The 24,554-nt window shown below is 45.9% G+C and overlaps 1 protein-coding gene across 3 annotated transcripts in view; it reads right to left on the bottom strand.

Annotated features, from left to right (window-relative positions):
• FYCO1 (FYVE and coiled-coil domain autophagy adaptor 1) overlaps positions 1-24,554 on the bottom strand; it is a 54,187-nt gene that overhangs the window by 20,082 nt on the left and 9,551 nt on the right. For 2 of the 3 annotated variants that reach the window (XM_077304506.1, XM_077304507.1), the window contains exons 3-13: positions 23,631-23,737; positions 22,379-22,504; positions 18,918-19,024; positions 17,745-17,888; positions 16,557-16,650; positions 11,655-14,252; positions 9,579-9,671; positions 8,289-8,407; positions 5,605-5,772; positions 3,699-3,848; positions 709-905 (exon numbers count right to left, since the gene is read on the bottom strand). In XM_077304506.1, coding sequence (XP_077160621.1) covers positions 709-905; positions 3,699-3,848; positions 5,605-5,772; positions 8,289-8,407; positions 9,579-9,671; positions 11,655-14,252; positions 16,557-16,650; positions 17,745-17,888; positions 18,918-19,024; positions 22,379-22,504; positions 23,631-23,737 — 3,903 coding nt within the window. The remainder of the gene's footprint in view (positions 1-708; positions 906-3,698; positions 3,849-5,604; positions 5,773-8,288; positions 8,408-9,578; positions 9,672-11,654; positions 14,253-16,556; positions 16,651-17,744; positions 17,889-18,917; positions 19,025-22,378; positions 22,505-23,630; positions 23,738-24,554) is intronic. The other variant, XM_077304508.1, reaches the window with a different exon arrangement.

The raw sequence follows: 24,554 nt of genomic DNA, 5'->3' as shown, positions 1-24,554 counted from the left end.
CCTCCAGGGTCATCTAGTCCAATGCCCTGCACAATGCAGGAACTCACAACTACCTGTCCAACCAAGATGACCCTAATTTCATGCCCAAGTGATTCCTCCACCAAAAATCTCCAGAATCCATCCTGGCCTGGAGTAAATTCACCTACCAACACATATAATTGTTCCTCGGAAAAGAGAATACCAAGTAAAAGAACAAAGATTGGATCCAACAACCTTTTTTCCTGATGAAAAAGGGAGGAGGAGTCCCAAAAGGGCTATTTAGTGGATCATGGGCACTACATGGACAAAAGCCATGTGGGAATGGGCAGGCGGGGCTGCAGACAGGAAGAAACTACAGCAAAAGAGCTGGCTGGATTCCAACCCACCACAGAAGTCGTTTTAAAATGTGGATGTGTATAATACAAGTGCTATTTCCTCCTAAAAGGCTGTTCCTGATTAGAGGCTATCTCTGTGTTTGCTCTACAGCAGGGGTAGTCAACCTGTGGTCCTCCAGATGTCCATGGACTACAATTCCCATGAGCCCCTGCCAGCAGGGGCTCATGGGAATAGTAGTCCATGGACATCTGGAGGACCACAGGTGGACTACCCCTGCTCTACAGTATTGAACATTCTGTGCAGGCAAGGATGAAATATTATGAAAGCGTCTCACACAGCCATAAAACATCTAGTGGGGAACCGACTCCCATGACGCTACAGAAAGGGACTCACCCATAACTTTACGAACCAGAGACAAGGGCGAGGCGAACAAACTCAGTGGTTCTTCTTGAGCAGCATTGGATTCGGAGTCGCTGGGGGCAGCGTTTGCTTTCTTCAAGCAAGCTCGGCAGCAGCGCTCCTTCTTGCCAGTGTGCTTTGACAGGGCGTAGTGGTTGCAGCAGTAGTAGCAGAAAATGCGGCCACAAAGTCTAGAAGGAATCATATATATATATTTTTAAAGGAGGTCCTCCAGACAATTTCCCAATGAAAGCATTTAAAGGATGTCATTATCTTTTATCTTCTATTTATCTATCTATTGTTTATTGTCCAGCATTATGCAACATCTTGAGCCATCTAGCCCTCCTTCCTCCCCCCTCCCCTCGGGGCAGGGTTGGGGTGAGATTATATTTCCGCTATGTTTTTACTTTGTTGTCCTTTTAAGGGAGTTTTTGACTTGGTTTTATGGACTTACGTGACCCACCACAAGCCAGCTTTGGGAGTGGTGGGGAATAACTATTAAAACAACAACAACAATAATAACAATAATGTCATTTTGACATAAGAAACTCCCCCTTATTGCATCAGACATTTCAAGCTTCTCTTTGAAATAAATGGCAAAGCATTAAGTTAGCCTCTCATTCATGTGTGTGCATTCAATGAGGCTTCAGAATGCACTTGGGGGTTGAGGTCCTGCCCAGGGGATTTGGGCCCACAGTGAAATCTCTGGAGTACTAGTTGGTGATACAGGAAGTTCCCTAGGCTTCATCAGGGTTAACTAATGTGGTCAAACCTATTAAAGGCTTTTCAGTCAATCAAGGACATTGTCTTCAACTGTCTCTCAAAGGGTTAATGCAAACTGCATGGTTATGCACGTAGCGGACCAGATGCTGGGCATCTCAAGTGTGATTATGTATTTGATCTACCAAGGTGTACTTTGCAGGGAGCAACCTGGAGTCACCATAGAGGTGATGCTTCAATTCATGCATACATTGAGTTGACTCTCAGTTGTTCTGATGACACCTCTACCACCACCAGTGGAAATTTCTTTGTTGCATCCAGGAGGTTGTGGCTGAAATGCAAGCCCTGGGATGCAATGCAGAAACTGCATATTTCAGAGCTGGCATTCTGACTGCTCCCTCATAGGGGAGGGGAAATTTTTCACTGTGTCCCAGAATAGGGATCCGGCAAGAAGCTGGGGAGAGAGGATTGGAATGCTGCCTCTTAGTTGTTCTTTGGGTTGACTTCCTTTACAGGAAACACAACCCAGGGTTTGCAACTCAGGGAGCCAACAGAGTCATTTCCAGACAGCACGGTAGGCTTGATCTCTATGCCCCTGTCAGCGTAAAGAACAACCGAGAGAGAATTCTGACTCCCTTCAAAAGGTCATAAAAACAGCAGGTACTGTCACAGAGTAACCCACTCAGGTCCAATCAGAATCAGAGCCTTGCAGAGTTGCTGCTGTCTAGACTGTGAGGATCCCTCCTCCTCATTGGCTTCATCATGACCACACAGCCAAGAACATCAACTGCTGAATAAGCCACTCCCAGAAACTGCCAAGGAATATTTGGTGGCAGCTGTGATCATCAAAGGGTGTAGGGAATGCAGATCACAGGAATTTTGTCTCTTACAGGGCACTTTGCCCATGATTCAATGCATACTCTTGTGCTCGCAGCAAAAAAAACAACAACAACCAAGGTGGAATACAGTGTAACACCAATGTCAAAACGCCAATCAGCTCTACGCTGTACACATTAATATTCAAAATATATTATACATATCTAAGGAAAGTCTTTAAAAGACCCATAGGGCCTTCTTAAACAGAGTTACACCCTTCTAAGACCAAACTTGTGATGCAAACGATATAAATGTACACAAGCATAGTTATATAGGTGGTATATACTGTCGATGTATTCTAGGATCAGTCAGTGGAAAAAGAAAACCAGGCCCACAAAGAACATGGTGGTAAAACAGGATCAAAATGGACACCGGCCAGCTGAGGGAGGTGGTGTGGGGTCAGGGATCATGGCAACAGTTGTTTCATGGGGTCGTCAAGGGTCGGACATGACTGAATTGCTGGCGATGACAATAACAACAATATGCTGTCTACCCATGTGCTGTTTACACATCCCTACAAATCCATGACACAACAGAGAATGCAACAGGGATCTGGCATTATTGTATCCCATTTTGAGACCTTCTTCTTCAGATGAATGTGAGATTAAAGTCTGGCAAACTTTTGGTTTCCTGACTCTGACAGGACAATAACAACTGCTGGTAATATTCTGGCTCATTCCCACAAGGCAAAGGGTCGCACGGCCCTTTAATGCGGCAGAGAATTCATTCCATATTGCAGCTGACCCATACGATCACTTGCTATCACTTGCAGCTTGCCAAATTAGGACTTCGATTGGACACGTTCTGAATCTGTTTAAAAATGCATTGTGTAATTTGTTGTGCTCAGAGTGCTGTCACTGCATTGATGCAACAGCCTCCACGCAGCATGACAGTAAGTGAATGTGCAAAGACAACCAGGAGCGGTGTGGAGGGGAGCGGCCAAAAACAACTGGAAGGGATGTTGATTCTTGTAAAATACTCTGCCCCCCCCCCCCCATTTCTTCCTTCTGCCCTATTTCCCTCCTTAAGAGAAAAAAAACTCAAGCGTTTTCATTAATCCATTTCAGATGGAATTTAGTAGAAACCTCAAGTACTGTAAAGAGACTGCAAGGTGTAGCGTTTAGAACACAGGGCTAGGGAACAGATTAAAATCCCCACTTTACCATGAGGGGCCTTGGTTTATGTTTGGCCAGCAGTTCACTAGCAACTTAATGTACCCTGCAGCTTGTTGTGACAATAAAATTGAGGCAGGGAAGTCTAACATGCTCTAAACAGAGGAAGTCAGTGAGAAAATTTATCTTGTTAAAATATGCAATTGTTAAAATCGTAACAGCTATTAACCACTCACTTAACCACACTGGCTCATAAGTCGCTCTGCCTTTACCGACCTGCAGTGGTGCCGGCGATTCATCCAGCCAAATTCCTTCTGGCAGTCTTGACAGCAGCTGACCTCTGCATCCCCCAGCCACCTTTGCTCTGCTGAGAGCTTCTGCTGGAATTCCAGGGCATCCGACTTCTGCCAAAGGGCATCTTTGTCCCTTGCAAAAATGCAAACAATAAACACATAAATAAACTGAATTCCTTGGGGAACTCAAGGTTTTGAATTTGTTTTTTGGGTTTTTTAAAAAATCCTCAACCCAAATAGCAAAAGTCACACCCAATTTCCTACACGGCATCTATGCTCAAACTTTTGTATGTTTGCTCAGAGAAAATGATGACCTCTGCTTGTGTGCATGTGTGTGTGTAGGGGTGTAGGGGTGTAGGTGAAGGTTCTGCTACTTGCAGAGCAGTCAAGTCAGGTCAAATACTCCAGTGAACCAGCTGAGGTCCTTACTGGGCCTTGTCATTTAGGGCTGATCTTAAGTGATGATTTTCACAAGGGAAAACAGTGCTGGGGTCAAGGACCATTATGGCTCCTGCTGTTTACTTCCGCCTGAGATTAAACCAACGCACAGAGGCATGAGTCAGTTCTAACAGCTTTAGGTCAGTGTTGGATATCCATGATTCATGGAGTGGCCCATGGAGTCATGTGCATGGACATGAAAAGATTAAAATTCCCCATAACTTTTCACACTGAGAAGTCAGCAAGAATACAGCTATGAAGGTGTGTAAAAGGCATGTACAAAAGGATGGGACGTGTCTAACAAATACACACAAATATATTTTGCCTTTTTGTGCTAGCTGAACCCTATCACAGGGTGAAAACTACTTGCCTGCAGCTTTAAATGTCAAGTGTGATCCACAGACCACAGGATCTAACAAGTGCAGAAGCGATTGCCTAAAATGTGTCAAAACATCAGTGTGATGCCCCTGCCAACAAAGAGATGAGAATGGCAGACAGGCCAAAGCAGGTTTTACCAGAAATAAAAACAGAGACCCACAACATGTGGTGACCCACAAATGCTGTGGGCTGTTCTCAGCTTGGAGCCATTGCATTCAGCTCTGCTGCAAACTGCAGAAAGTGCCAACCATTCTGGTGCTGATGGGGAGGAAGTTACAAACAACTCTTTCCCACAAAATAGAGCTTCTCCTGCCCCCTTTCTCTTTACTGTAGGTTTCCCTCTGCCTTTCTTCTTCTATCCCGTTTTCTCTTTCCCCCCTTTTATTCTGCCCCTCCATGTCCTTCCACCATCCCCACTCCATCTCCATATTCTCCCCATGTTGTGTTGGTCCTCATTTTCTCTTCCTCCCTTTGCCCCACACTTCTTGTTGTTCCTTGCATTCACTTTTTCCCTTCAGCAATGAAGCTTGCCATACATTAATTCTCTTACATTCTTGTCACCTCATCCTTGTCCCACCCTTTAAATCTCCTCAGACTGCCAGCTTGTCCCAGCCGGCATTCCAAATGCTCCTTCACGGCCTCCTGTGATCTCAGCTTGAAGCCCTATGGTGCAATTTCACTTCAATTTGTTGGCATCCAATGGGGTTGTTGCTGCAACTAAAATGGCGCCCAAGCTTTTTTGTGAGCAGTTGGCTGCCATTTTTGGTTGCCTGAACCACCTCAGTCCACAAGGCATCCCAGACTCATGCATAAACCACCGTAACCTCCCTTTTAAACTCTTTTTTTGTCACAAATGGGGGGTTGAAGGAGGCAAGGCATATTCTTCTGCATGCCTTGGGGTTCTTCCTGATATACAGAATCTTGTCTTCCCTTTGTTCCTGGTCCTAATGTATGGCTTTTGTCATCTGCATGGGGAACTAGACTTCAAAATAAGAGGTAAGTGAGACACTCCTGGGATTCTCAGGGGAGTCCATTCCCTCTTCCAGTTTCTATGCAAAAATAAGTCTACTAACCTGAGAAGTTCAATTAGTCGTTCTTCAAGGAACTGCTTTGTTCTCGTAAGGTCGTCCAATTCAGCCAACAGCTTGCGGTCACTACTGTGCCGTTCTGACCTCATCTCATCCAGTTTCTCATAGTAATGCTGAATCTGCTTGTTTGCCTTGTTCACTTCCTTCTGGGTCCTGTTTAAACACAAATTAAGTGTTCTTCAAGGCATCTCTCACTTAGCAATAATGACCAAAAAACAGACACTTTAGCCATATAATGGTGACGAGCACAGACACTATCTCTCCACACAGTTGCCAATTCGGACTTTAAAAAGAGATCTTGAAATGGCTGGCAGCACAGAGCAATACAGAAGATGCAAAAGTAAATTAAACACATGGACGTGATGGTACAAATTCTTTGTAGCAACATGGAATACAAAAATGTCAATCAAGGAAACAGGGACAAACAATGCCTGGGACCAAGGGTCAGCATGAGAATTCCATCTAGACCAGCCATTGGAGGACCTTCATTCATGGAAACCTTTCCCTCCATTCATTAATGCTGAATTTGCTCCATGGAGCATGGCCTCCATGAGACACCTAGGCATTCTTTCCTTCTTGCATCTCTTGACTTAAGCAGGATTCCATGGAGACAGAATCAAGGACTCTGGAATGCACTTGGCCACCACCAGTCAGTTTAGGCCCTGTTGTCTTTGGTACGGCTATCAGACTGTATACCTGCAATTAATATTTTAATCAACACTAAAGGACTTTTTAATAAGATTCTTCAAATCAATGATAGTTTCCAAACCACGCACTCTAAAAGTGCCCCGCACACCTGAGACCAAATGCAGCCGCTAACAACATGCCAAGCATGACATGCAACTGAGAGCAGGGTAGTTTCACAAGGGAAATGAGAAACCAAGAAGAAGTCAACCTCAGCTTCGTAAGAAAGAAACGTTCAACATCAGCTTAGCAAGAAAAAGAAACATACAATTCATGTTCTTGAAATGAAGCACGATTACTTAAACTTAGTCAAGGGCTAAGAACTTAACAAAAGCTCAACTAGATGTGATCCTGTTTTCCACAGAGGCCTCCAGGAAGCCCACAGAAAGGCATGAAGCCAAACAACCTTCTTCAGATCTTGACCTCTCCAGTCAACAGACCATGGAAATCAAATGACACACCTGGTTGTGTCCAGTTGGTTCAGATCCAACAAAAATAAATAACTTGCACATTGCTCAGCATTTCACCAGGGAGAAATATATTAAACATCATGCTTTCAAACCATGCTGTCAGCATGTTGAACGGGAGATAGAAAGTAGCTCATATGACAGTAACAGACACTTCAACATTCACATGCTATTCATCAACAAGTACCAAACAGAGATTTCTTTCAGCACTAATGTATCACAATTCTGGTCTGCAAATGTAGGCTAAGTCCTGGTATGTACAAGGTTAGGCACATCCCTCCCTTTTGCATATACTCAAGAGAAATGTTACTTTGCAACGATCAACAGTTGGAAGCAACCACATCCATATGGAATGCATTTTCAATTGAGAATGGTGTTTTGCCTCACTCTGGAACACTGTACAAAGTCTGAGATCAGTGGCACCTTGAAGACCAGCAAAGGTTAATTCTGGGTTTAAGATTGTGTGTGTGTGTGCACTTGGTCAGATAAGTGTGCACGCATATGAAAGATTCAACCCAGAATTAAACTTGGTTGTTCTTAAAGATGCCACTGGACTCAAACTGTGTCCTGTTGCTTCAGGGCTACCCACCTGAAACTGTATATAACAGACGGACTTTGTGCCCTTTACAATAAAGAGCTGGGAGCCAAAGCATCCTAAATCTAAACTGCATGACCCTACCTGTACAAATTAAGCCCAATTGAACCCACCTGCCCCTTTTGCATCATATTAGCTTGTCCCTGCTAATCCTAGGGACAGGCACTCAATACCTTTTTGCTTGACGACAGGAGGTCCTATACAGCCATACTATAGTTTCAGAGATTTTAGAGAACCGCCCCCATATTTGCAAGATTGTTTTCACAGCTTTTAAGGGCTAGAGACTTCAACCAACAGACTAGAAAGCAGCGAATCTCAAGGTGCTGTGTTCTGCTGTCAATACCCTGTTCTGAACTTGTGAGGTAGGGATGACTGTTCCAACAACAGAGCTTGCCCGGGACTACAAAACCCATGATTCTTCCTCAACCACATATTTGCACCATACAGGGAATGGGCTGGAGAAGATTTATTAAAATTGCAGTGTGCTGGAATTCAATCTAGGTTCTGGCTGTTTTAATGAAGTGCTTGATTTCCTTCTATGTACCATAGAATCATAGAATAATAGAGTTGGAAGGGATCTCGTGGGCCATCTAGTCCAACCCCCTGCACTATGCAGGACTCTCACAACCCTATCCACTCTAACCTGCCACCCCCTTAAGCCTTCACAGAATCAGCCTCTCCATCAGATGGCTATCCAGCCTCTGTTTAAAAATTTCCAAAGACTGAGAACCCACCACCTACCAAGGAAGCCTGTTTCACTGCGAAACCACTCTAACTGTCAGGAACGTCTTCCGGATGTTTAGAAGGAATTTCTTTTGAATTAATTTGATCCCATTGGTTCTGGTCCGTCCCTCTGGGGCAAGAGAGAACCAATTTACAACAAAAAACAACATTCAAGTGGCATTCAGATAGCAAAGTCTAACCTTTCCAAGTCTGCTTTCAATTGTTCTACCTCCTCTTCTTTTTTTTGCTTGGCAGTTTTATATTCAGTCACTTGATCCATGGCGAGGTCCAGTTCATGGCTTAGCTCTCTTTTGACAGCCTTACAAAATAATAAAAGCGAACTGAAAGGCCTGTCTAATAAGGGGTATTTACTTCTTAAATTCAGAACAGAATTTCATTATGAACATATTTCAAATTCACCCATAAGCTAAGAACTCCATACCAAAACTTTGGAAGGTTCTCCTACTATTGAGGGCCTAAATGAAAACAAAACCCGTGTGGATGTGCAGAAAAATAGTAGTTTTCCCCACATTTCACCAATACAATTACTAAAAATCCACAATACAGTATCCACTATGGTCTACTATGCACCAGTGTTTTCCCTTGCTTTCACTGTGTCCATACTGATTTCTTTTCCTTTTGTTGCTCAGTTCACTTTCTCATCATTCCCCCCACCCAGGTTTTCAGAGAGTGCTTTTGTGCTGATTCTTGCCTTATTTTGCTCCTAAGCTTAAGATAATTCAAAGGCATAGATTCCCTTGGATTTTCATTGCGCCCTTTTGCCACCCCTTGAAGGTCACTCCCCTGCCCACATTGAGGTTGCCTCACCCACTCTGCACCTTCTACCATCCTCCACCCTTTATCAGTGGACAAGCTCCATTTCCTAGTCATTTAAATTAAAAAATTTTTCAAAGTGGTATGAGTCGAGCAATATGAGATTATTGCTGGTCTCAGATCACTGAATAACACCAAAACACCCAAATTGTTACTCATCCTAAATTTAATAAATGGCTTATTGCTCAGGTGTGCAACATTTTCACATGGAAAATTCAGAAGATACTAGCATGTATCCCATGGAAAAACTGAAGAGGACAAGAAAGTGACAGGCTGACGGTGACCCAATGAGCTTCCTAAGGCTGACTGGCAGTAGTACCTGGTTTTCCCTGGTTCTAGTCAGACTCTCACTCCCCCTCCCTGGCTCCTGCAGCAAAACACTCCTTCAAAGGGGAAAACTCCGAAGGAGCAATTGCAGAACATGTGGGCATAGACTTCCAAATTCAGGGCATATTTTTTATCCGCTTTTCTTAGGCTCTACGTTAAGCTTCCTCATCTGTGGCTGGTGGTCCATATGCTTCACTGAAGTGCATGGCCAGGTTCAAAGAGACAGAGAACCCTACCAAACGATCTGCTTGCTTCAGAGAGTTAAATGTCAATAGCTGTTGACATAAATGCTCCTGAGCATTTTTCTTGTAATGGGGTTGAGGGCTGACCTGCAACTCTTTGAGTGCCTCTTCCGCAGCGTCTGCTCGCCGACTGGGCTCTTCAGCTTGCTGCCTTAATTTTTCACATTCTTCAGTGATGGCCTGGTAGGATCCATAAAACACGCATCAGCAACCATCGTTATTTTAAACAGGCATTCTCATTTCAACAGTAGAACCGTTAATCAGCTGACGTTTGTGGGTGGGTGGGGGCAAAGCTGTAATATAAATTGGAACCAAGTGGAACCAAGAGTAAACAAACCAAAGGAGGCCTCTAAAAGACTGACATGCTCTTAGAATCATAGAGTTGGAAGGGGCCATACAGGCTATCTAGTCCAACCCCCTGCTCAATGCAGGATCAGCCCGAAGCATCCTAAAGCATCCAAGAAAAGTGTGTATCCAACCTTTGCTTGAAGACTGCCAGTGAGGGGGAGCTCACCACCTCCCTAGGCAGCCTATTCCACTGCTGAACTACTCTGACTGTGAAAAACATTTTCCTGATATCTAGCCTATATCATTGTACTTGTATCTTATGGATGTCCTTTAGTCAGATTTCTATGGTTGTCCTCAATGGATCAATTCAGACAATCCTACTGGTTATACCTGAGGGATGTGGGCTCAAGGCCTTCCGGCTTCCCCAAAGGAGGCCCCCTTTCTGCCTGAAGGACCATCCACCCACACATCTACAGGTGTTTTCTGAACAAAAGCTAAGTAGATTCAAATGGTGTGGCCAGTTCCTGTGGACTTTCTGCACTGTGTGTGAGAGCTGAAAACTGGATGTAGAGCTCAGATGTGGGGCAGAAAGCCATCCTGTTCCCCTACAGTTTTTAAGTGGTAAGTTTGTGTAGACCAGATCAGCAGCATCAGGCCTAGGAGAACACTATCTTCATTTTACTTGAGGAAGACAATTTCAATGAGAAACACCAGCCTAACTTTACTGAGCTCTGACTTTAAGGTCAGGAATATTACCTATGCCTTGTTTACATCTGTTGCCATTCTAGCCAGCATTTCAAAATGGAAGTAACCCAGTGCAATAATATCTGGGAAGACAATAAAACCTGGGAAGACAATAAATAAAAATGAGCCACATACAAAAGGAAAGAGTATTGTGACCGATCAAAAACTGACAAAAAAGTGGGACCCAGGGGACTCCTAGTGGCTAAGATCAGAAGTACAGCTCCTAAGACAGTTGTAATGGATCATGCTGCAAGTCCATCCATTCTGATCCTGTACAGCCAGGTACGTAGCTCCAGGGGCACGTGGGAACGCAGGCTCCCGCACTCATGACTCCCTCCCCCTTCTCTTGACTCCCAGCATTCATTTTCAAGACTGGAAAAATTTCTACTCTTGCACAAACAGGGCTTTCCCCCCTACTTGGGGAGGGGAAGATGCAAGACAGCTCTAAAGCTCCTGTACCAAGAGAGTTAACCTCTTACCAACTGACCTACTGGGATATTGCACTGTAAAGGATCAAATAATAAGGGTCTTAAACCATATCCCTTCTTGCTACATAAAAAAAAGGCTGGGGTGTAAGCACAATAGGTCAGATTAATTAAACAGAATATGTCCTACTTCCCATGCCAAGATTCTACATCAGGGGTAGTCAAACTGCAGCCCTCCAGATGTCCATGGACTACAATTCCAGCAAATGCTGGCAGGGGCTCCTGGGAATTGTAGTCCATGGACATCTGGAAGGCCGCAGTTTGAATACCCCTGTTCTACATGGTTATAATACCCGTAGAGGGAGCAAGGAAAGGAGAGACTTAATAGGGTAGGGTTGCTCTCTGTAGGCTGGGAAATACCCAGAGACTTTGGGGGTGGAGCCAGGAGTGGGCGGGATGTGGGGTGGGCAGGGACCTCAGTGGAGTAGAATGCTACGGGGTCCCCCCTGCAGAGCAGCCATTTTCTCCAGGGGAACTCATCTCCGTTGCCTGGAGATGAGCTATAAGGCATCCCTAGATAGGACACAGGCCACTGCCTTAAAGATCATATGCTGACCCATTCTACAGCGCACTGGAATACTCATAAGAATGAAGGTATTCACTGAAGCCATTATTCTAATGAGGAAGGATAGGACTGTTCATTTACCTTGAATTTTGTCTGGTAGTTTATAATTTCGGTGCTCAGCTGGAACTTCACTGCAGAGAGCTCCTCTTTTCTGGTCTCTTGCAAATTCTGGGCCTGTCGCTCAGCCATCTCCAGCTGAGTTTGCAGGCCCGGCACGGCCGCTGCACAGCTCTTCCATTCCTCGAGTTTCTTTTGGAGTTCTTGGTTCTCCTGGCCGAGTCTCGAGAGGTCAAGCTGCAGGGCCTCTCGTTCCCTGGCTGCTGTTGCTTCGGCGGTCTGAAGCTTCTCCGTGACCTGAGATAGCTTCTCTTCCGCTTCCGACTTTTCAGAGGTCAGCGTGCAGATCTGAATGCCAAGTTCGGCCATTTCAGTATTGGTCCTGTAGAGTACCTCTTTGATTTCCATGTTCTCTGCGTTAACCGCTTCCAAACACTGCTTGGCCTTGCCCAGTTCCTCCGTCAGGCCTAGCACGTTTTTCTCCAGTTCAGCCTTGTGGTGGGCTTCCTTGTCTCTCTCGTCTTTCAGCGTTTCCTCTTGGCTTTGGCACTCCAGCAGCTCCTGCACCTGGGTTCTGTTAAGCAGTTCGCTTTGCTCCTTCAGCCGCTGGGCCAGGGCCTTTTGCTCATTCAGAAGAGCCTCTCCAACATCCAGCCTGCCTTGCAGTGCCTGATTCTCTGCCGTCGCTAGCTGAAGCCGGGCAAGAAGGTTCGTGCGTTCAGCCTGGAGCCTCAACACCTCCTCCTGGTGAATGTGCAGCTGCTCCTCTGAGACAGTCAGCCTCAGTGCCAGGTCTTTGAGGTCCTTCTCCTCACAGGTGGCCCCGTCCAGCTGGGCTTTTTCTACAGCGGCCTTGGCAGAAGTGGTAGACTCAGTCACCAGTGTCTGAGGGAGGACAGTTTTTTCGACATCGGCCTTTTCTGCCTCGAGGGCTTCTTCTTTTCCTCTGTAGCTCTCCACCTCTTCTTGAAGCCGCTTGAGCTGGCTCTCCAGCGCTTGTAAAGCATCGTCCTTCTCCTTCAGCTGCAGCCGCAGCGATTCCTTATACTGCTTTAAGGAGGCCAGGCCTTTTTCCATTTTCAGGCCTTGCTCTTTGGTGTTCTCCTGCTCCGCTTGCAGCACAGCCAAGGTCTTTTTGATGGTTTCTTCTCTCCGTATCAGTTCTTGGTAATCGGACTCCATGTTGTGCAGCTTGTCTTGCAGGATTTGGTTTTGCTTGGTGGCGTTCTGGAGGTTTTCGGCGAGCTGCTTGTTCTGTTCTCGGACTTTCTTTTCCCTTCCGTCGACGGACAAAACGGCATCGTATATCTCGCCCCTGAGCTCTTTCTCAGAAGCTGTCAGCTTGGCAAACTCAGCCTCTAAAGAAGATTTTGAGGTGTCCAACTCCTTTTGCCTGTCCTCTAATTCCTGATTGGTTTGTTTCAACTTCTCGTTCTCTTCACAGACATGTGTCCATGTGGAATTTTGCTGCCTTGCCTTCAGTTCCATGCTTTCTACAGTTTCGCTGAGACAGTCCCTGTCAGAAGCAAGTTCTTTTTTTTGCTCTTCTAAACTCGCCACGTGTTCCGTTAGTTCGGAGAGGCGGTTTTCCAGCAACTCAAGTTGCTCCGTCAAGTTCTTTGCTTCCTGTTCCATTGTGGTTCTCCTGTAGCCGAACTCTTCCTCGAGTCTCTCTCTCTCTTTCCTTTCCTCCTCAAGATGCTTTTCCAAGGACCTTACCTGAGCCAATGATTCTTCCAACTGGACCTGAAGGTTGGCCACCTCTGTGCCTCTTGCTGCCAGCTCCTTCTCAAGGTCAGCTGGGTTCTGGGCCATTGTGCCCAACGAACTTGGGAGCTCTTCAGAGTCTTCCTCGAGGCTCTTCCATTTAGACCTGAGCTCCTTCTGCACCTGCTCTTTCAGGAATAGCTGCTCCTCCATGATTTTGAGCTGAGCAAGGTGCTCATCATGCAGCTTCTGAACGTCTGCTTTCTCCTGTTCTGCTTTGTGAAGCTTCCCGAGTAACTCCTCAATCCTCAGCATGGGCTCATTTGGATAGGCGGACTGTTGTCCTCGTTCATCCAGAAGTGCTCTGGTTTGGGAAGCCAGCTCGTCGTTCTTCTGCTCTGCTGTCTTCAGTTTGGCAGTCAGCTCACTGATGCAGGCTTCCTTGGCGCCCACCACCGTCCTGATGCTCTCCAGTTCTCCGTTCAAGAGAAGCAACTTGGAGTCAGAGTCCTTTTTGCCGGATACCAGTTCCTCGAGTCTCGCGGAGTATTCCTTCTGCTTTTCCTGGGAACTCAGTTCTAAAGTCTGCAAGCACTTCTGCAGGTCCTGAACGGTGCCCTGAGTGCAGTGAGAGATCTCGCGCTGTTTCTCAAGCTCGCCCAGCATTTTGGTCAGCCTGGAGTTCTCCTCGCCGAGATTGCTGCTCTTCTCTCTCTCAGCCCGCTCTTGCCCTTTCGCGAGGCTGACGGCTGCTTGGAGCTCCCGGTTTTCCTTTTCCAGGTGCTGCATCCGATCCCGGAGTTCCTTCTGCTGCAGCTCCAGCTGGTCAAGCTCCGCACGCATCTCGTCGAGGCCCTCGAGGGGTTCTGTGTTTAAACAGTTATTCCCATTGGGACTGGAAGGCATCTCTTGGGTCTAGGAGGGAGAAGAGAGAAACAGGCTGGAGTTACAAGAATGGCATTCTTTTCAAAGCCATGCTTCCAACCAATCGCAGCCTAGTTAAAAAAAAAAAAAAGAAGGAAACAACCTGGAACATTTCCACAGCATTCAGGTAAAGAGAATATGAGACACCAAGGGCTCTGATTTACACAGCATTACATCGGTATATAAAGCTAAACAGGGAATACACTATGAGCTCAGGCACTTGGGACGGATGTAGCCTAATTGTCCTTTTGTTGTTGTTAGGTGCGAAGTTGTGTCCGACCCATTGTGACCCCATGGACAATGATCCTCCAGGCCTTCCTGTCCTCTACCATTCCCCGGAGTCCATTTAAGTTTGCACTGACTGCACCTACTGCTAGGTGCAGTAAATTGTCCTTTACTTACTTACTTATTTCGATTTTTATACCTCCCTTCCATACGGCTCTGGGTGGTTTACATGAAACACCGTAGAATAGTTACATGGAACATTATAACAGTATTAACAAATGACAATCACAGCATAACATGAAAACCAGAACGGTATTTAACAGAACAATAACACTGATAGATCCGTGGGTAGGTTCGATTGTTCAGTCATGGGGGGTATCTGAGGGGCCACCAGCAGATGTTTTGAGTTGGTTGTCCTCAAGCCAATGTCTGGTGGAGGAGCTCCCTTTTGCAGGCCCTGTGGAAATGTGGAAGTTCAGGCAGGGCTCTGATTTCCTCAGGGAGCTCGTTCCACCAGGTGGGGGCCAGGACAGAAAAAGCTCTGGCCCTTGTTGAGGACCGACGTGCTTGTTTGGGGCCAGGGATCACCAGCCAGTTGGCGGTGGCAGAGCATAATGCTCTTTGGGGGTATAGGCAGAGAGATGGTCTCTTGGGTACACTGGGCCCAGACCACGTATGGCATTGAAGGTAAGAACCAAAACCTTAAACTGGAATTCAATTGGGAGCCAGCTGAGTTGCTGAAGTATAGGCCAGATGTGAGATCTCCATGGTGTATTGGTGAGAATCCTGGCCGCTGCATTCTGAACCAATTGCAGTTTCCGGGTCAAGGATAAGGGCAGGCCTGCATAGAGTGAGTTACAGAAGTGCAGTCTAGAGGTGACCATTGCATGGTGTTCTGATGCTACGTAGGGCGCTAGTACCTAGGCTTGGTGTAGATGGTAGAAGGCCTGCCACACTACTCTCCTGACCTGTGCCTCCATGGAGAGGGAGGTGTCAAGGATCACACCCAAATTTCTGGTGGAGTGAGCTACTGCTAGACGCACTCTGTCCAGGTTGGGTAGGCAGGCTTCCTCACTTGGTCCCGTCCTACCAAGCCACAGGACCTCCATCTTTGAAGGGTTGAGCTTCTGACAACTCTGATTGAGCCATTTCATCACTGCTTCCAGGCAACTGGCTAAGGTTTCTGGGGGGGAATTGAGGCGGTCATCCATTAGGAGGAAGACCTCTGTGCGTCATCTGCATATTGGTTGCAACCCAGCCCAAACCTCCATACCAGCTGAGCAAGAGGGCGCATGAAGATGTTAAATAAAATAGGAGAGAGGACTGCTCCCTGTGGGACTCCACATGTGAGCTGATAACGGTTGGATACTCTCCTATTTCAACCCTTTGTCCGTGACCCTGGAGGAAGGAGATCAGCCATTTGAGAGCTGTCCCCCATATCCTGTTGTCAGCAAGGCGGTGAGCTAGGAGCTCATGATCTGCTCCAATGGTCTTGGCAACTTAAGCAGGACCTGAGTAGACATGCTTAGAATTGCTTTCTTAGTCTATTATTCATGTTATAAGAGCTGCAGTGAGCTTATCATCTGCTTTGAATGGGTTCGCTGCTAAATACATGAGCATGTTACTGAAAGGTATGATGCTACATGTAAAAGTAAGGACTGAACAATTGCTGCTGTTGTAGAGAAATGCTATTTATTAATACCTAGAAAATGCATACCGAATGCCCAAAGTCACTCAGGGCAGCTCACAAGAAGGGTAAACACACCAATGCAACATCACAACAAAACAAAAAAACAACAACTAAAGGCAGATAAAAATCCAACCACAGAAACCAAGATGTTAAGAAGCAGCGGATGAAAATACAGAGGTAAAAAGACACTCTAAAAGAACTAGAGACATAAGCTATAATGCGCTTAAAAGTGCAAACTCCCCCCACCTCCCCCAACCAGGCTGGACTTTACCTAATGTGGGTCTAATCAGGGAGGACGTGCAGTCATTTGCTGTGCATGCATTCGCTTGTTGGGCATGCACTCGCTGGTTGCACATGCCCTCATTTGTAAATACAATTACCTGCAAGTAGCTGCTCACCAAACTATTGATACTTGAACTGCGGCTTGGAGGCTTCCACAGATAAGCTGAGGAGCCGTACGAAGACAAAGTCCTCCTAAAAACAGAAGAGGAAAAAAGGACAAATGAATCCAGAGTAGCAGGGTGGCTTCTGTCTATGCTGGTCTCTTCTTGGTTCCTGAGGCCACTGCAGGATCAGTGTGGGCTGCACAGTTCATGTGGGTGATTCTGTGCTTTGGCTGAGAAGGGGAAAGCAAGACAATTTACTATTGCCCATCAATTTCATTGGGCGCTCTGGAATTCTACTATTATAGGAGAGAGGGGGAAAGTTCTCTCTGCTTGCTTCATCCCATAACTGATTTTATAAAATTATGCATCCCGTTTCCCTATCATTTTCTTTCTCAACTGAAAAGTCCCAGACTCACTAGGCTTCTCACCTAGAAAAAGTGATACAACGGTGTTGGTTGGCCAACCAGGACAATTGGTTGGCCATTGTGTGCAAGAAGATGCTGGACTAAATGGACCATGGTCTGAACCAGTAGAGCTCTTCTTGCATTCCCGTTACGTTTTATTTTATTTTATTTATAATGTGATTTACATCCCGCCTTTCTTGACTGAGTCGTCTCGAGGCGGCTTACAACAATAAAGCAATGCACCCCATAATACTCCATAAAATATTAAAACCCACAATTTCCATGCAACTAACATTAACCATAATTCAACAGATGGCAGTAAAAGTCAACAATTGCCCTCTGTTCCAGTCAGCTATTCCAATCTTCCGCTGCATCAGCAATTAGCATTGGGCAGGACCCCAGTTTGTACCTCCGGGCACCCCCCCTCAGCCTCAACCAAATGCCTGGCGGAAGAGCTTCATCTTACAGGCCCTGTGGAACCTTGATAGCTCTGTCAGGGCCCTTAGCTTTTCCGGGAGCTCGTTCCACACTTTAATCCTCTCGGTTGTCCTCTTTTGTCCTTTGTCCAGCTCTGCAACATCATTCTGTCATACAGTGACCAGAACTAGACACAGGAATCCACATGAGGACACCGCATAGCTCTGCCAGCATCATCTAGTTACCGATTTATACATTTTAATGTCGTAACGAAGGGAACACGTTTGACTTAAAAACACAGGTTATAAAAGCATTTCTGGTTTAAGCAAGGAACATTTTAAGTTGAACTGTTTTGTATCACCTGGCAAAGGTGGGCCACGCTGTGTCTAAATCATAGCCTCTGGACGCCAAGTCAAACTGAACCTCAGTTAGTTCGTAGAGCTGCCCGACGATATCAGAACTCAGTTTGGCATTCAGGAAAGGACTTCTTGCATAGTACCAGTCGCTAAAGACACAAACATGGGAATTGTGATTAATGAGCAAAAAGCAGGTAATGCTTTAGCTTCAAACCCAAGTTACTGCTGTCTTTCCTTTCTGATTGCAGACTAAAATGCCCTTTTCATAGTTCTTCGGGGGGGGGGACTGGACAAAAATCCCCCCCTTCTGCCGGTGGAAATGTTAGGTGGGCTGCCATCCTTTACATTTTAAGATCCATCAAAAAAAAATTGCTACCATATCATCAATTTCAAAGTTCTGTACAGCCATTACTCACGCATTATCTTCCTAAAGGATGCAATAGAAAGAACGCTATTGAAATAGTAAGAAGTGAATCCTCAGGCCAACTGTTCAAGAGTTTATGCTATTAAGGATCAGAGTCAGTGACCGCCTCCTGACAGCCTGACTTACTTCACAAGGATAAAGTGGAAGACAAAGACATGATGCAAGTCATTTCTGGCCCCCACTGAGGAGGGCGAGATAGAAATGAAGTCACTGTACCAATGGGGAGGGGGGAATCATAGTTGCCCATCTGAAATTTCCTGGGAAATGGGGCATCCCCACAACAGAAGCCCAGCCGCAAGGGAAGACAGGTGAGCTGTGGGTAACAAAAGGCAACAACAGCAGCATATTTGATTGCACCTCTGCACATTTCATGGTTTCCACTGACTCTGTGCTGAGTGTTTCTGCCAGCTGGTGCCTCACTTCTGCCATTCAACCATAAAACCAACAAAATGGCCTGACAGCACAATCCCATGCCTACTTTCTGCACTTTAATCCTACTGAAGTCAATGGGACCGCTCTGCAAGACATGCCCCTAGTAAAAAGCATGTGCTCTGCAAACTGGGTAACTCTCTGCAAACTAGCCAACTCCTTCGAGAGTCCTCTGTTTTTTACATTTTTACATTTGACAGTTCTCTGTTTTTACATTTATAATAAATAGACCAGAAGCCTACAGATGGAGACCCTGGTACTGTCCCATGCCCATCATTTTGTGGCACTATCACAACAATGTTGAATAAAATAACGGCATCTTTACCTTGTTACTTTGGTGTTCATGAAACACTGTTGCAAAGTGTCTGCAAGCCTTTGGTGCATTAAGGAGTAACGTATGAAGGCCCTTCCCTTACCAAGAGATGTTCTTAGCTAGCAGGGGGAAAGGAAAACCATCATAAGCAATGCACTTCTACAAACCATACACATGCCAGAACCATGCTTAATGCTGTCTAAAGCATCCCAATCAGCCACTGTTTAGCACTAGAAAAAGAAGAGTTGGTTCTTATATGTGGCTTTTCTCTACCCGAAAGAGGCTCAGGGTGGCTTACAATTGCCTTCCCTTTCCTCTCCCCACAACAGATGCCCTGTGAGAGAGCCCTGATATCACTGCTCAGTCAGAACAGTTTTATCAGTGCCATGGGGAGCCCAAGGTCACCCAGCTGGTTGCATGTGGGGGAGAGGGGGAATCAAACCTGGCTCACCAGGTCCGCACTCCTAACCACTACACCAAGCTGACTACAAGTCAGCAGTCAACAGCTAGATTCTTCTCTGGTTTTATATAGAAATAGACTCTTGATCACATGTTTCTACACTGTGAGTGTTCAAACAGCCCTCCCCTCCCCCTTCTTCCTGGCAGAAAGCCAGGTCATTTATATGTGATGAACACAGAGGGGTCTTTCGCACCAAAGGCTCCCTTCTAATAACAGTTGTGCCTCCCTCCAGTGCAAGAGGTGCATTCTACAGGTAGAAGGCTCCTGACTTGGTTAGCAGGACAGAACCGCTGAGCCTTTTCTATAATTTATGCTGGACATACATATCCACGGACTTCGAGACTGTGATGTCAGGGCATCAGGAAGAAAAGCAGAAACGAAGGCTGCAAATTCACCGGGGATCGAGGAGGAAGGACAAGATGCAAACACACGACCAACCGCTCATTGAGAAATTTGGGCACAAGGGACCTTGGCGTGGAGCTCATGAACGAAACCCAAAAGGATTATGAAAGAGCTTTTGGAAATGCCGAGCGGCTTGGAAGTGTTCATCGGGTTTGAGACATCCTCACAGAGAGCAATCAAAAGTCAAAACTGTACTGATTGACAATTTGTTTTGTTGCCCTCTTCAGGTCCACTAAGGTACTGCAGTAAAGCAACAGCACAGACTGAGAAGATAATGAAGGAAAGGAAAATCTGAGATGAGAAATCTTCCAGCTCTTTCATTCGTGTCCCCCCCCCCCAATGTAGTCTTCTACTAGACTTCTTTTGTCTGTGAACATCTTGGAAATCAAGTGAAGAACAGATTCAAATGGGTCGCCGTGTTGGTCTGAAGTAGCACAATAAAATCAGAGTCCAGGAGCACCTTTAAGACCAACAAAGATTTATTCAAGGTGTGAGCTTTCGAGTGCAAGCACTGTTCCTCAGACGAGTAGTCCACAGACTAGAAGAGTGCTTGCACTTGAAAGCTCACGCCTTGAATAAATCTTTGTTGGTCTTAAAGGTACCCTGGAAGAACAATTATCAGAATAAGAGATACGGCAGACATGGGTTGACTTGATTAAGGGACAAATTAAGTGCATCAATCCATCCCCTATCTTGACTGTCAACACACCTCTGCATTTGGGCAAACCTCTTGGCTTCTCTATGGACTTCAGAGCACAGCCTGGTTCTCCTTCCCCCTTCCCCTTCGCTTTTCTTTGCATCTGAGCTAAGTGCAACAGTTTTGTTTTGTGTTAAGTGAGTTTTGGGAAGCAGGGGAAATGCTTAAGCCATTGTGCCGTGATTTTCAGGAAGTTGATGACTCGGTTAAGGTTTGTTTGTTTTTAATCCCTCACCCAGAACAATGCAAACTGAGTAAGAATGGAATTAGCAGTGCTTTATCATTACTGTACATATAAGAGGAACAGAAACAGGCAAACAGTGTTCTACTTGTCCTTTGTAACTGGCAACAAACCAACACTGGGTAGTATCCAGCCTTAGGTTAGAAGAAGGTCTTCCAACCTGAGGTCCCTTTCACCCCCTGAAAAGCCACTTAGGTTGGAGAAAGGCTTCCAGCTTTGCTCAGCAGGGCCAGCTTTGTTTGCTGGCAGGGTCTCATGGGAATTGTAGTCCATGGACATCTGGAGGACCACAGGTTGACTACCCCTGTCACAGGGGGTATACTGTGGGGAAAGGAAGGGTAAGCGATTGTAAGCCGCTTGGAGACTCCTTTGGGTAGTAAAAAGCAGACCACAAAAACCCTAGCTCCTCCTCTTTTTCTCGTGTGCTGGTGCTAAGCCTACACTTGGGTACCAGCACAAGTTGGAGCAGTGGTGTGTAGGGGCAGGTGTGAGAGCACTCTCGAGGAGAACCACTGCCACACTAGCCCTCTGCTCTTCTCATATCAGCATGCAGAGTGGAGGTGCATACATGCCACTAAGTGCCAGCTCTCTCCTTATTTTCTGCACATTTGAGAAAGTACAATCACGTCTCGGCATGCAAACTCTTGGCTAAACAGAGTGTGCAAACAATAAATTTCGGAATATAGGAGCGAATACGGCTGACAGCATTTCATGTGCTTGACATATATTCCCACGAGGGCAATCATGGGAAGAGCTGGTTGTTTGCTGGTTCACATGAGATCTTTCTGTATGAGCCAAAGCACTGTCAAGACTGCTCACATCAACAAAAAATGCAATAAGCTGTACATAGTCTGAAGGGGACAGGGAGGAGGAGAACAGGGGGCCAGATTTTGTAGTAAGTTTTCACTCATGGGTTGGAGGAGGTGATATTGGCCCCCCTGATTCTCTCCTCGTGTGTTCCTGGGGGCCCTGGTCCCCGAGGAGCATTGGTCGAGGGATCCTTTGGGGCTGCATCAGAAAGAGGGAGAAATGGAAATTCCGTTCCATTTGCAGAAATGCAGAGGTTTACCATCAGTTTAAATGGGCTGAATCCAAACCACTACAGAGACATAAACTCCGAGCAGACTGTGCCTCACTTCCCCTTTCCAGGACAGCCTGTGCTTCTCAAAAGGCACAGGAACTGACTTGGGGAACAATATGGGAGTTGACAGGAGGAAGGAGGGCATTGGGGGAAATCTCACACAAGCAGAAGTGGCCCTTGCTTAACCGGAAGCAGACGGAGGACCCCTACGCAGGATTCTTGTGCTGAAAGAGCAGCATACTGAGCAAGACGCTTTCATTTGGCAGTTCTAAACGACCCTAAATACATGGCAAAATGGATACGCCCATTCAAAGGTACATCCTCTTTTCTCTTTGCAGAAGCTGCTGTCCCAGATGCTCAGATTAACGGGGCCAGTGAGTGCAGCTGTAAATCCCCTGCAAGCTTGGACTGCTAACTCAAAAGTGGGAAAGGAGAGGCTGTGGGAATCTGCAAAGTGGTCCTTCTAAGGAAGCCTGCCTGCCCCCACCATCCTGCCCTCCCATTCCGCATCACTGCCTGCCCCACTCTTTCTCTCTCTGGGGCCTCCGCACAACAGGCTGCCTGCAACGGCCAATGACTCTGTGCCACTTACTTCTGAAATGGACTTGACGAAGCGTATTCCATCGTTGGCTCCTTTCACCTTTGCCAGGCAGTCACAGAAATAATCCCAATAGTCTTTCCTGTTTCCCAGTAAGGTGGACTTTTCCTTCTGGTCAAACTTTGGAACAGAAGAGGGAGGAGGGGGAATGTAACTGTCTATCTGTTGTTCACCAAACAGCATTATCGGCCAGCATAAACTATGTCCTACATAGTGCAGGTGGTTGGACTAGATGACCCAGGAGGTCCCTTCCAACTCTATGATTCTATGATTCTAGGAGAACGCAACTGGAGTCCAGGGGCACCTTGAAGACCGAGAAAGTTGCGTTCAAGGTATTAGCATTTGTGTGCTTACACACTTTGTCAGATGCATGCACACAAAAGCTTCTATCTTGAATCAAACTTGGTTGGTCTTCAAGGTGCTCAGACTGTGACTCCAGCCTCAACTGGGAGCACCTATGACCGCCATATCCCAATAATAAACATTTGGAAGATCCTTTCCTGTATCTTCCAGGGCTTCATCTAGTTTGATAGCACTCCACTGTGTTGAATTTAGCAGAAAAGGCAACTCTGCAGACTGGCTGAGTGGCAGAAGCATAAGCTGATACCTTGTGTCACAGAATCAAGGCAGAAAGGAGGGAATCCAAGACAAAACCTAGTCCTGGAGTATTCCTGGGGAGTCCGCCCCCCAGGAGCATTTTTAGGACTTGTTGGGCTGCAGCAAGGAGGTCCATCACAGCAAGAAAGAACACCCAATGGTAGGATTCCCCCCTCTCCCCGTGACTCATTTATGGGACTGATTTATATATCTGGTTGCCTTTCCTTCTTTCTTTATGCCATATTTTCCTCCCTTCCATATTCCCCAGATTTGAGCTACTGACAACTGAATCTCCTCCTACCTGAATAGTCTAATTTTGGGTCCCACTTTGTCATAGCAGAGCGACTTTAAAACACAACTAGTATGACACTAACTACTGCAATAAGTAATTCTTTGTTTGCGGAAGAATGCTTACAGATCACGACAACATTTACCTGCTAGAGTAAAAGGGACTTCCAGAGTCAAGTTACAGATTGTACCCATGTTAATAAACATTCTCCTTGGCCTTAAACAGCGCATAAACATGTTGTTATGTGTGGCTTTCCTGGGAACAGTCCACTGCAAATTATTGGTGGGATTCCCACAAGCAGCATTTACCCCAAGGGTTAAGAAAGACAAATCTACTTGTCTAAATGCAAACATCGCTTACCTGCAAAAGATACTCAAGCTTGTAGGAAAACTTATGCAAACTGAGGCAGTCATCTGTGATTGGTTCTCCCGCTTCTGAAAATTCTTTGCTCAGTTCTGTCACAGCATCTTTGAATGAGAACACAGAGCATAACCACAGGGTGCCAACAGGAACAATATGATTAACCGAGTTGAGAATAAACCCCAGGGCAGGATTCTTCTTTTTGGTTTGTTTCTAAAAGAAATCCTGGACAGCATCTACGTACACCCCCTTCGACCGGGGCTTTATGTTTCATTCCACTGGAGTCAAAAAAGTGCAAGGATATGTTACGTGGATAGAAACTCAAAATCCAGGGGTGGCAGAGTAAGATTTCCAGGAGCTCAGGAGAGGGCTTCAGTGTTCTGCTCATCTCTACAACTGGCAAGAGCAGAATAAATCATGCAAAAGAGTCAAAACTTGCAGAACAACTCATGCAGAGCAAAAGTTTTCATCAGTAGACGTAATTTACAAAGATGGAGAATCTGGCTCCTTGTAGAATTGGACTGGATTTTTTGCTCTTATGCTGGTCTATGACTATAATAAATCTCCAGTAGGGTCACTTTGGGGCCAGTCGATATCTCTCACTGCAACACACCTCTGAGTCTCAAGGCTAACATTATGAGGACAAACTGGAGGAGTAGGGTCCAAGTCTATTAATTATATATTATAAAAACATACATAAAATTTATGAGGAACAGGGGAAAATGTATTTTAAATACAGAGAAAACCTCCTATAACTCCATACATGCTAACGGCAAGCAGTGAGACTTGTTTTCATAAGGTTGGGCGGTTCCGCATCTGAAGTAACCGTTCGCACCCAAACAGCCAGTATCCAATGTCAGGGGGCTCCGGAAGGAATATTTGACTAGGAGGTTCATAATGGTTCTCAGCAGCCAGAAGAGAGAT

Source organism: Paroedura picta, chromosome 11, assembly GCF_049243985.1.
Source record: "Paroedura picta isolate Pp20150507F chromosome 11, Ppicta_v3.0, whole genome shotgun sequence".
Classification (NCBI taxonomy): Eukaryota; Metazoa; Chordata; class Lepidosauria; order Squamata; family Gekkonidae; genus Paroedura; species Paroedura picta.
Note: the sequence above shows the minus strand (reverse complement) of the source record. Positions and strands in the feature narration are given on the sequence as shown.